This window comes from Carettochelys insculpta, chromosome 3 (assembly GCF_033958435.1).
Source record: "Carettochelys insculpta isolate YL-2023 chromosome 3, ASM3395843v1, whole genome shotgun sequence".
NCBI classification, from domain to species: domain Eukaryota; kingdom Metazoa; phylum Chordata; order Testudines; family Carettochelyidae; genus Carettochelys; species Carettochelys insculpta.
Genome location: NC_134139.1, coordinates 32,791,808 through 32,805,170, shown reverse-complemented (window position 1 = coordinate 32,805,170; position 13,363 = coordinate 32,791,808). Strand labels below are relative to the sequence as shown.

At 40.0% G+C, this 13,363-nt stretch overlaps 1 protein-coding gene across 3 annotated transcripts in view; it reads right to left on the bottom strand.

Annotated features, from left to right (window-relative positions):
• Positions 1-13,007, bottom strand: part of UBR2 (ubiquitin protein ligase E3 component n-recognin 2) — a 112,441-nt gene extending 99,434 nt beyond the window's left edge. For 2 of the 3 annotated variants that reach the window (XM_074989593.1, XM_074989592.1), the window contains exons 1-4: positions 12,873-13,007; positions 6,836-7,095; positions 3,822-3,900; positions 874-987 (exon numbers count right to left, since the gene is read on the bottom strand). In XM_074989593.1, coding sequence (XP_074845694.1) covers positions 874-987; positions 3,822-3,900; positions 6,836-7,095; positions 12,873-12,950 — 531 coding nt within the window. In that variant the 5' untranslated portion in view covers positions 12,951-13,007. Of the gene's footprint in view, positions 1-873; positions 988-3,821; positions 3,901-6,835; positions 7,096-12,144; positions 12,150-12,872 lie in introns of those variants that run through there. The other variant, XM_074989594.1, reaches the window with a different exon arrangement.
• Positions 13,008-13,363: the final 356 nt, after the last annotated feature.

Genomic DNA, 13,363 nt, shown 5'->3' with positions numbered 1-13,363 from the left:
ATGATGAGAAGATTTTTTTAAAAACTTTTGAAGTAATTTTTAAATATGAAAATTATTTGGGTTGCAAACTTCTAACATAAATATTAGGAAACATCAGAACACTGGCTGCATGTACAAACATAAGTTGTTGCCTTATATGCATGCATTATAATACAGTCTTTAATGACATAATTTGTTCCACAGCACACTATCTTCATTGAGTGTATGATGAACAAAGGCTATTTGAGCAACCAGAAATCTAGTTCTATTTTTGCATTCTTGACTTTGCCTATAAATAGCTTGTTTTTAAAAGCAGTTTTAATATGTAATTTTATATTTATTTTATCCCGTGTATAAATATAGTATAGTACTAATATTTATAGTTTGCCTACTCCAAACTTCCAACTCATTTTAATTATTGGTTAAGTGGAGAAGATTAATAGCCTCAGTCCTCTAATTTCTTCTTTTGATTACTTTAGGTAAAAGTTAAATACCAATGTTCTCATGATATGTTAACATACCAAGACAACATTTTCAACCAACTAAGTAACTTCTAGCACAAAAATTCTCTGACTTTCACTTTTGTTCGCTTCTGGTATTAAAACTCTACCATAAATACTAGGACACTAGAAATTATTCCACTATTTTTCTTTTAAATTAAAAGGTGCCCTTTAATGTACTAACTGTTTTAACTAAAGCAGTGACATATACACACATTCTATAGCAATTCATTTTCTTATTTTTGAGGTGAATGTATAACCTTACAGAAGTCACATACAAGATAATTACAGATTTCTTTATCCTCACCTTCTGAACTGTGCATACTTGGGTCTGGCAGCATATGATATCCTAAATTTGCACAATAGGACATTTTATATAAATTTTATTTAGTACCTCTTCTTCTGTGGTCTCTGCTATGTTAAGTTCATGCTTTTGACAATATGGACCTTCTTTCCAAGCTTCAGTATCACCACAATCACAGAAACCTCCTCCACCCGATGTTGTCATCTGAAGTTATTCCAAAATGAAAAAATAAAAGAAAAAAGACAAAAACTGTATGTACTTACTAGATCTACATACACTGAAAAACACCAACACATTAAACCTTATGCTGTTAGAAAATTACCTGTATATTATTGAAATAAATACAGTAACAGTATGCAAGCTACAGCATTTGCTGTTTGAAACATACAATTATATTAAGAACAACTCAAAAGCACAAGACTGGGGAGGCCGCATATAATGTATTTATAGCGCAGAAATTACAAGCATACATTTATTCTGCAGTCACAGATGACTGGCCTATTTTTTCCAAAAATCAGAATATTTTTATTTGAATGACAATATTTAAAATTTTTGCACTATAATGCCATTTATAAATAATATACTTAGTTTTGAAAATTAATTGTCTACCATACTAGGGGTAAGAGGGTTACTTGCTAGAATCTGAGGGCCACAAACTGATAATGAAAAAAATTTATTTGCAGTCTTGTAACCTGAGGAAGAACTCTGCAGAGCTCAAAAGCCTGAGTATGACAAATAGAAGTTGGTCTACTAAGAGATATTACCTAGCTCACCCCTCTCTAAATGACAAATATTTGCATCATTACACTGCACTGCTCTATTTTCATGCTATTAGTAAAACTCAATTTTAAAATTAAAACTATTGATATAAGTATGAATACAATTATTTCTTTAATCATAATAGTGAATGGAGTTCATAAATACATCATAATTCTGTGACCTATGTCTGATACACAGATTCTTCACAGGACGCCATGTCTTTTTCCATCTACCAAGTTAGTCAAGGCATTCAAGCCTTTTTTTCATTCTAACAGAATACTTTACACACCCTGAATTATTTCGTACTGCATTGGTAGTTGAGAGTGCATACCAACACCCTCCACAATAGTAAATATAAGCATCCTGTGTGCTTTTAGCCCTTGCTATACAGCATCTCTCACACTGAAGGTCCTGACTCAAAAGGGACTTGCAAGGGAGGTGAAAGGATCACAAGGTTATTTTGTGGGGAGGGATCATAATATACTTCCCACCCTTACTTCTGCACTGCCTTTAGAGCTAGGTGGCCAGAGCAGCAGCTGCTGGCCAGGCATCCATCTTTGAAGGAGGTGCCCGGTGGACAGCAGCGCAGAAGGGTGGTCATATCAGATTTACTTCTGCACTGCTGCCTTGAGAGCTGGGCAACCAGAGAGTGCCAGCTACCGAGGGACCTGCTCCACAGGCAGCAGTGCAGAAGTAAGGGTAACACCACCATATCCTGCCATCCTTACTTCCACATTGTTGCCGGCAACAGCTCTGATTCCAGAGCCGTGCTCCCAGTAAGCAGCCACAGCTCTCCATCTCTGAAGGCAGTGGTGCTGCCAACAACAGCACAGAAGTAAGGATAGCAGTACAACCCCTGGCCCTACACAATAATCCCACAACACCCCCACTCCACCCAACTCCTTTTTGGGTCAGAACCCCATCATTAAAAACTGTGACATTTCAGAGTTAAACAGCTGAAATAATGACATTTACAATTTTTTAAAAACTATGAAACTGAACAGCAAATTTGTTAGGCAATATTCATGTGCTAACAAACTGCTATTGTGAAGGAGTTTGAGAATGCAGAAGTATGTTTAAAATTCAAGAAACCAAAAGCTTGCTTTAACAAACCTGAGCTTATTAAGTTTAACATCTGTTTTTATAAAGACTAAATCCTGTGCCCAAGTTAAAGTATGTCTAACACTGCAGTTTTCAACCTGTTGTCTGCAGACTCTTGAGGATTCTTAAAAGGTGTCTACGAAAATAAGTTTCAGGTACCAGGAAAGGCATTCCATTTTTCTGATCAATCAAAAGTAGAGAGGACACCTCTCACCTCCAGGTCAATACCGAGTAGCATCAGTCCTTCAGTGCTCTCTCACACTGTGCCCAATACTGTGCTGAGCAGGTGCAGCACTTTACAACTGAATTCTATTCAGTCTAAGTTTTCTATGGTACGGGTCTGCAGACCATGGCTATGTCTACACTAAAGGGTTTTGCCAACAAAACCCAGGAAGCATCCAGATTCCCAATGTGCTCAGTCAACAATAAATCGACAGAACACAGCACTTGTATTGATAATCTTATCCTGCTCCCCAGGAAGCATAACACCTCTAGTGACAGAGATCTGCTGACAGAAAGCCAGTCTGGATGTTCTGGGGTGTCCTCTGTTGACAGCCAGGGCTTCCAGGACATCAGACAGCCCTGTCTGCTGTGCTTCTGGTTGACCATTTTGTCAAGAAAGCAGCCAGGCAGTCCAGCTGCTCTCTGACAGAGCGGATCACTTGTTAGTTGGCAATTTGGCCGCGATTTGTTTACAGAAGTTGTGTCAGAAGATATCTTCCAACAAAAACACCTGTTGACAAATGGTTGTAACCTAGACATAGCCCATAAACTGAATTTCAAAAGGGGTCCACACCTCACCTGGAAATGTTGCAGGGACCCACAAATGAAAAAGGCTGAAAACCACAAGTTTAACATAATAAAACTAACTCCAGTTGATGTTAATCAGAATTGTGAATATATTTAAGATTAAATATTAGGAACACTAAAATAATGGATTTAGTTGTTTCAAATATTATCAAGTCTTGTTAAAGCTAAGCTTTTAAACTGATGTTAGAGCTCTCAGTCCAGATAAGATTACAGAGCAAATTTTTAATTCCAACCACAGTATGCATGTATAGACACTTTATTTTGAAATACACAAACATTCTGAAATATAATTTGCACACTGGAACTCTAAATATATCCTTTTATAAGGGAACTATTATACTTAAATCATACACTCCAATATTACCAACCCTGTATCGATGCTCTCTATGAATACTTCCCAAAAAGCACTCCATACATAACACACAAGTTGAGTCCACCGCACAGTCTCTATAAACAAAAAGGAAAATAATTAAACAAGAAATTAGTTTAGTCTTTAACTGTGCATTTCATTGCAGTGTAATTTTCAAAAATACACAAATGTGAGCCTTCTTACTAATTGTTTGTCACAGTATTCAGAAATGTAACAATGAGACAAAATTCTATTCCTATAACAGCAGTGGGTATGAAAAACAGCGCAGGCAGCTGGCCTGGAAAATCCTTTGAGTAATGTTTTGTCTACTGACAGTAATATGTACATTAGCTGGTAACCCACACATAAATTGGAAATAAGGGAATTTCAAAGTCAGGGTTTCCTTTCAAAGTGCTGTCATCTACATAGCACTTTTACTTTCAAAATGACCCCACATTGAAGGCCGCATCTTGTGGGAATATGTAAATGAGGCGCAGGATATTTAAATCCCCGCCTCATCTGCGATTTCGATCCCACTGATTTCCATACCGAAAGGGAAGGCGGGTATAGACACAGCCAAACGCAAGCTGGCTGAGTAGATGCTGCTGCCACTACATTTGCACCTTCCAGTCCAGTGGTCAGGCTGCTCACCCAAAACGTGGGAAAGTCAGCTTCAACTCCCCACTGTGACTTTAACCCACATAGCCCTGTCTCTCAACTTCTCCTATTGAAACTGATCTACGTTGTATACAAAATGAAATATTCATTGATCCAGCAAGAAAGAAGGTCACTAACAGGTGATGATGGGTGTGGAAGAGAGAGAGAAGACTCACCCATGTTCCAGTCCCTGCTTCAACAGGGAGACTCAGATACTCATGCCCATAATAGTCAATAGCCTAGTTGTTCAATCAGCCACCTGGGTTACTGGAGACATGGGGCTGCACTGTTGGATTAAAAAGGGGGCACCACCACCCTCACTTTTGCGAATATAACCCAAAATATCACTTTTCTTTCATTGAAAAAAAGTTTAAATTGCCAACACTGAATTAGCACTTTTTGTTTCAGGTCAAACAAAGCTTCATTAGACCCAAAAATGAAGTTTTTTGCCCAATTTCACAATTAGATGAAATTAAAAAAAAGAAATTAGCCAAGTTTTGGGTTAACCCGAAATAAGTTCTTCCTCTTTGAACTGCCAGCGACTCGGGGGGGGGGGGAATCAGATATTCACAAAACAACTTCTGACTCTGCTTCTTTTAAATGCCTGCTAAAATGGTGAGGCAGAAGAAAATCTGCTGGTAGATACCTTTATTCCACCCTTGCTTCAGCCGATGAAGCCAAGTACTGAGTTTCTGATAATGGAGAAAATCTGACAATCAACATTCTCCCCACAACATCTTCCTGGGGCGCAACGAAAAGGGAAACGGAGACACCAAGGAGGACAGGTGCAAAAGACAAGAAATGAAGACACGCACAAACTCCATCAGAAGCCACATTTCACTGATCAAAGAGCCACATGCAGCACAAGGGCTGTGAGTTAGCCATCCCTGTCTTAGAACCACTGTGGACAACTCTCTGAAAACAAACACTCCCTCAATGTACAGCAGCAGTGAAAAAAGCCAAAAATGTTAGGAACCAGTAAGAAAGGGATAGATAATAAATATCCTAATGTCACTATATAAATCCTTAGTATGTTTACACCTTGAATTATACATGCAGTTTTCGTCACCCAACGTCAAAAAGATATTGGAATTGAAAAAAGTACAGACCAGGCAACGAAAATGTCTAAAGGATATGGAACAGCTTCCATATGAGGAGAAATTTAAAAGACTGGGACTATTCAGCTTGGAAAAGGAAAACTAAAAGGGGCGGGGATATGTTAGAGGTCTATAAAATCATGAATGCTGCGGAGAAAGTCTTATATAACCCTTCATGTAATACAAGAACCTGAGGCCATCCAGTCAAATTAACAGGCAACAATTTTACAAAATAAATTACTTCTCCACAACAGTCACTGTAGCAGCCAACACTGTAATGGGGTCCAAAGAAGATTAGGTAACTTCATGAAGTATAGGTCCATAAATGGCTATCAGCTAAGTATACAAACCCATGCTTTCTGGGGCTGTGTCTACACGACAGGATAACCTCAGAATAGCCTATTGCAGCATGTGGCACTATCTAAACAGCATCACATGGCAAAATAAAGCGCTATTTTAAGGCATCTCTGTACTCCTCCTGCAATGAGGTTTACAAGGATGCTGCAATAGCGGTCCCATTACCTCAAACTGTTTTGAGACAAAGGGCACTTTTCCTAGATGCAGGCAGCTATTTCAGGATACAGCCATATCCCAAAATAGTGCCTGCTGTATAGCCATAGCCTGAGTGACCATATACCAAGGTTAACATAATAAAAAAAAAAAAAAAAAAAAAGGAAAGCAACAAGATAGACAAGGTGACAATAACATCATGGTTACTTTGTAATCATACACAGATCATGACAGTGTGTTTTTAATATTTGTTGATTACATCCTCGGATTCACTTCCTGTAGATTTCGCAACAGAAAAAATCTCAGCTGTGAAACAGGCTTGATGAGCAAGTTAATTTTCTTTTGGCTACCAATGTAATCAGCATTAATTGAAGTTTTTAGAAGATATTCAGAACACAGAAGGGATATTTGTAGATTCATGTTAAGGATGTGAATTAATGAATAACAAATAAAAGCAAAAATTAAATCCTTAGACATGATCTGACAGTTTAGTCACCTTCTGCTTTATCTAAGAATATTTTTCTTTTTAATAACGAACACTGATGACATTTTCAAAAACCAAGTTTGTATAATTATACTGATACTGAAATTAATTATTTACCTACTGTCCAAGTCTTTAGTATGTTACAAGAACAAACTAGGCAATATTCACAATGTTCCAAGTACACTAAAAATACATATGGACAGTTACCATTTCCATTAACACAAAATGTTTCCACCAACAAAATTGAGACTCAATAAATTTAGAAGACTTGTGGAACTAAGCTACCTGCAAGAGTATGTAGGTTCTCCAACTTTAAAAACCCGACCACAGAGATGTGAAGGTTTATTTGCTTGCTCAAGTTTTGGAAATCCAAATGCAGGATCTTCACCACATAGATACCATTCCATTGGCCCCAGCAGTACATGTTGTGCCAGCATATCTTCTCTTTGTGGGGCAGGGTTAGGACCCCTACAGTAAATTTTGGGTACATAGTAGGCCAGATGTAGGTATACTTCTTTAGGAAGATCAGTGGCTTGTAGCCATTTCTTTAATTAAAAAAGAAACAAGAATTACTCACAAATAAAATCAACCGTCACCCACTCATCGTTGTTGTAACACCTTTCTTTTCAAACTAAAGGCAAAAAGGACAGTGCAAACTTTAAAGTCAATTTAACATTTTGCTACTACAATTACAAGTAAAGTAGATTACTACAAAAAAAACCAGTGCAATATTTCTTTACTATCTTGTGAATTTGACAGCATACACTGGGATTTTCAAAGGCACAAAAAGAGAATTAGCACCTAAATCTCAAAAACGTCCATAATAATGTATAGTCCCATCATTCCTTTCTGAAAGGACCTTCAAATGTCAATAAGAAAGACAAAAATCCCAAACACATTTTTGATGAGATAATTTTTATAAAGACTCAGACATAATGCTTAAAGGGTGACAGAAAATGGAATTGTTATATTTCAGTTTTTAAAAGGTTGAAGTTGAACAGTGACATGCAAGTGGTGTCAAATCTATGTATCTGATGTACCCCATATGTACATTTCCCCCTCCTCCTATCCCCCACCAAATTATAAAATATATAAAAGGGGAGAGAGACTACATATGCTGTAAGCTTGTCCCTCTCACTAAATTTGTTTTATTTCAGTCATGCAACTGATTTTTAATATTTGCCATTTTTAACTGATGTATTACTAAGGATAACCTCTACTGCAGAATATAATCACATTACTAAAGGGCATATACATACGTGCTACAAATATGAAGATTCAGTACTGTACAGTGTACACAGCTTACCAACATATATTTGGAAGTAGTAATTACTTTTAGAGAATTTGAGTTTATGAGAAAATTGTTAATTCAATCAGAATTAATCCAAAAATGGATGAAAAGACAGAAGCAAAGTATACAGAAATACTCTTTCAGAAACCAGATGCGATAGCTTGATTTCACTGCAATAATTTGTCTTCTCTCAGAGATCTATATTAAAGTAGACAAATCCTATTCTGAAACAATGTTCATAAAAGACCTTAAATTTGAACCTTTATGCAGTCTGTAAGTTTAAATTTATATTACAATTTTTCTATTTATGGCACTCACACCTCTTTTTAAAAAGATGAACATACAAAATAGAACCATAGTGGGAAACTTCATATTTAGACAGTTCAGAAGCAGTTGATTTTACTGATACACTATTCCTAAAACTATTCTTAGAACTGATGGCAGAAATTCACTCTTTCCCTGCCTGCAGTACTGGTTTTTTCAAAGCCATGGGTAATTAAGCTGTTCCATCCACTAATATATGGTTTCCCAAACTGGGAAGCTTGCCCCCCCCCCGAGGGGGGCATGAAGAAATTCCGGGGGGGTGGGGTCACGAGGCGGCATCATCAGGGCTCAGGACGGCTGCTCTGGCAGCACAGGTCTCAAGAGGGCAGGCAGCTGTCACAGTCAGCTCCCTTCCTTCTCCCTCTTCCACAGGGGGCCAAGAAAAACAATTTGTGCTTGTTTTTAAACAACATTTTTATATCAAGTTTTTGTGTTTATTTTATATTACAAATTGAATTTTTTGTTAAAAGGGGTTTGGATGATGGTAAAGAAGAGGTGGGACAGGGACTGAGGTTTTCGCAAAAATCAAAAGGGGGCGTGACGCCAAGAAGTTTGGGAACCACTGCTCTTGTACTAAGAGTTTTCCAAACTGGCCCGAAGACCATCCAGCAATCAAAAAAAATCTCAGAATTACTTTGCTCTAGTTCATGGTTTCCCAAACTGGGGGTCGTGAAGACATTCCAAGGGGGGAGAAAAAACAGCCCAGTCTCCCCCCCTTGATATTCTCCCCATCTGAAGAAAAAGCCAGCCCTTGCTTTCAGCTCTCAGCCCCTTCCATTTCATGTGGGTGACCCGGAGCAGCCACTATAAAAATCAGGCAGCCTGAGAAGACCCAGGTGGAGCTAGCTGCCTCCTGCAAAGGTGAGTGAGTGTGGGTTGGGGCGGGCGGAGGAGGATGGGGTTGATGAGGGGCTGGCAGCTCACAGGTGGCTGACCCGTGGTAAAAAAAGAGGTGGGGGGCGTGAGGGTTTCCTCAAAAATCAAAAGTTTGGGAACCACTGAGTTAAACCAACTATTCCCTAGGATCAAAAAAAATACCCCATCTTTTTCCCTCATCTCTACTAATTTGACCTCTCTTTTCCTATAACCCTTTATTTAAAAATTAGTTTAAAAAAATTTTAGTCTTCCTCACTTATGAAGATATTATTGCTCTTGAATTAGGAATTAAATATAACAACAGTAAAATTGACCTTGCATCTCGTGTTGTTTCTCTCCAAGAAGCTGGATAATTCGTAGGACTTCTGTGGTCCCGTGAAGTTTATTTACAGCCACCAATCCCAGCTCTCAGTATTCTGTGGTATTATTTAGCTCTAAATTACCCCAAAATGTCTTCTAAGAGCCCAGTAAGTGTTTGTAAAACTGCCAGATAATCTTCACCTCCCATAGTCCAGCAAATTCTCTCATCTCGTACTGGTCAGGTCCCAAGGGTGCAAGATAAAAGAGATTGAACCTATATTGTTTTCTTTCCTGAAGCACGTATCTTAAAAACGTGCTTTATCTCAACTCTGTATTATATCACTCTTGCCTATCTGGAAAAACCAGAGTTCATCAGTTTTACTACAAGCTCAGACAGATACTACTCAGAGAAAATTTCACCTACCAGGTAAGCAGCCTATCTTTCCCAATCAGGCTACATCTACACTTACAAAAAACTTTGAAATTGCCATGCTAATGGCCAAATCAAAGAATACTAATGAGGCACTGAAATGAATATTCAGTGCCTCAATTTCAGTGCCTCATTAGCATGCTGCCAGCCGCAGCACTTCGAAAGTGCCATGGTTCGCTCCCCTAAGGCTCATCTACACGCGGGTCCTTTTCAAAAGGACCCTGACAACATTGGAATCCCCTTATTCCATTTTTGAAAAGGACCTTCCATTTTCAAAAGGGACGCCCATGTAGAGGGGCCACAGGCGAGCAAACCACAGGCGAGCGAACTGTGGCACTTTCAAAGTGCTGCAGCTGGCAGCATGCTAATGAGGCGCTGAATATTCATTTCAGTGCCTCATTAGCATTCTTCGATTTGGCCATTAGCATGGCCATTTTGACGTTTTTTGTAAGTGTAGACATGGCCTAAGTGTGGTTGTTCTGACATTAGTAGAAAGTAGGGGTCCGACATAAACCAGTAATTTACCCTTGAAAATCAGTGATATTTTCTAAATATTTTAATAACCCCAACTTTTTTTAATTTTGCTGTGAAGCAGATTACATTTCAACCAAGGGTACAGAATTTAATTTTCTAAATAAAATTCTGTCTCATTTAAAATCTTAATGAGGTTCCCCTGTCCAAAGACCATGTATGAAATTGTTGGCTTAATTTGTCTAACAAATATTGCAATTACAAGCTTAAGCTACAGTCTGCATCCCATGTAAGAAAAGCTAAACAGTTACACATGCAATCAGTAAATTTTATACACACAAGTATCAGAGAGGTAGCTGTGTCAGTCTGTATCTTCGAGAACAACCAGAAGTCCTGTGGCACCTTATGGACTAACAGATATTTTGGAGCACAAGCTTTCATGGGCAAAGACCCACTTCACCCATGAAGTGGGATGAAGTGGGTCCTTCCCTGAGAAAGCTTATGCTTCAAAATACCTGTTTGTCTATAAGGTGTCACAGGACTTCTTTACGCATACAGAAATTTTAGGCTTCCATGCTACAAGCCACCTAGTGTCTCCCTCCCCACCCCACAACCCCACTCCATACACACACCTGTCCCTATACTCTGAGTCCCTAGAGAGCCTAACTAAGCTCACTGGGGCTTTTTAAGATTTTGACTCATGTCCCGTCTAAGCAGAAATCACAAGTAAAGTAGTATGGCATATTGTAAGGAAAAAATAACGTACTCCAGGGCAGGATCAAATGAGATTTTTCCTGAACAGACCCAAAAAGTTGACTAACAACAGGAGTAACAGCAAAAATGTGAAACAGAAATCAATACTAGCTTGTGAGAGTGTTAGACTATGGCAAGGTCCACTTTACAACCCTGGGAGTCTGGCAACTACAGATCAGTAAAAAGAGGCTCACAGGCAGTTCCAGTTCAAAAATGTCTCTGACTCAAAGAACTTGCAAGAAGCCAACTCAGAGCACCGCTTGCATAAAATTATTTACTTTAACATAAAAGAATTAAAAAGATGTTCACGTTTCTGAAAAAAATCATATCATAGAAGAAAGAAGTTGCAATAAAATCACCAGAAGGGTTGTAATTTAATCCCTGACACATTTATTGCACATTTGAAGGCCATCACTCCATGACTGAATTTAGCATGAAAATACTGATATGTAAAGTGATGCGCAGGAAAGAAATGTGTGGAAAAGAAGAAAAAAAAATATATCACATTTTACCACAGGGTGAAAGGCTCTTATTAATAGCAGCAGAATGTCTGACCTGTTGCTGCTTCTTTCCCCAAAGGCTCTGCTGTAACAGCTTTTTGCCACCTAACTAGTCCTTGGAAACATTTTTAAGAATCTGTGACAATGACCATGGCTACAAGAGTAAATATTTTAAATGTACACTGTATGAAAAGTATTTTATTTCCCTACATCTAACCATAAGACATCAGCTGAATAAGACAAGTAATTGAATAAATCGATTTGTCATAAAAATTTCACAGTTCCCATGACAAGCCTACATTCAAAAAGATAACTTTACATATTAAAACCATGAAAATAGGATAATCGCAATCATGGAATTCTTTTTTCCAGTTAAGGCAATTGTAACTCTATCACTGAAGTGTAAACAGTGGCAGCTTTAGGCTCTGATGCTAGTTATACCAAAGAGCAGTCTTGCTGAATGCTACACATGAATCATGGAACACTCATATGCAAATACTTACAGGCTTTAGTTCCATTAAACAACACTCTTCCATTTTCCCAAAAAGGGAACAGGTCTCTTCAACTCCCCATGACTATAGGAGTGTTATTACCCTGCAACTGTACCTTAAAACTCAATGTAACTGCTTAGATATTATATAGTTCTTACCAAGATCTGCTCTTTAGGCTTTGTCCCAATAACCCCAAACACAGCTGGCACAGAAAAAAACAGCTACTTTTCCAAAGAAAGGAAAAAGGGAAAATAATGTAGGAAAACTTCAACCCTGCAAAGAAGGGCTGCGGTTCTCATAAAGAATTCCACGGAAATCAATGGGACGCTTTGCATAGGTCTACGCACGTGAAGCTCTTTCCAAGCTTGGGGCCGAAGAAGAGAAGGAAGCACAGTCTCTAAAACCAACCCCCAGGGAATCTTAAGGAACAAAACTTGAAAACGGCCAAGTGCAATAGAAACAGCAACCTGGAGTCCAAGCCAGTTACACTCAGAGACAGGACAAGCGACTACTGAGAGGAAATAGTAGGACGGACTCAAGCAGCGGCTGGCACAAGATAGGCAGGCAGAAAAGGTGCTTTTGCTCCTCTCTTCCAGGTCCTGTCACAGCACAACGGGCTTGTTACGGCAGCAAGTTAACACAAAGGGGGCAGCGTCAGTCTAGCTCCCGGGGCTTCTTGAAGCAGCCCCGTCACAATCGCCTCTCGCCATCTCAAGCATTTGTCTCCCTCCACCTGCTCCCCGCGCAGCCCTCACTCCTCCCGCCCCTGTGAAACCGCCTCCCACTGCCGCTGCCGGGCCCCCAGGCCTGGCTCGCCGGGCATCCAGCCCGCTCACCCTCCTGGGGGCCCGAGCCCGTCGCCGCCCCCGCGGGGGACCAGCCTCACCACGGCCACCTCTTCAGCGGAACATTCCAGCAAGCTCCTGTCAATGGCCTGAACCTCCGTCTCCAAGTCTGACGCCATCTTCCTCCCCACCCCGCCAGCGGCACCACCAAATCGGTGACACCCGGAACCGGACCCAGCCGGCGTCCCCGCGGGGTGAACCCACTTCCGCTTCTCCCTCCCCATCCGCCCCTGGCTTCTGGGCGACGTATAACCGCTTCCTCTCCCTTCCGCCGCCATGGCCTGGTGGTGCATTGTGGGGGATGTAGTTTTACTCCTCGTCCCCTGGCGGGCCGTACGCCCTCGGGTCACTCGGCCACTGTGCCTAGGCTGTGAGGCGTACTGACAGTGTGCTCGTTGTCCTGAGCAATGCACCAACGATAAGGAAGGAGGGTGGGGGAGAAAATTACTTACTGCAAGTGTAACTGCCCACAGGTAGACTCAAACCGGCGACCTCAGTGCAGGCGCGTCTATATCGTGAGCTAAAGGCCGTG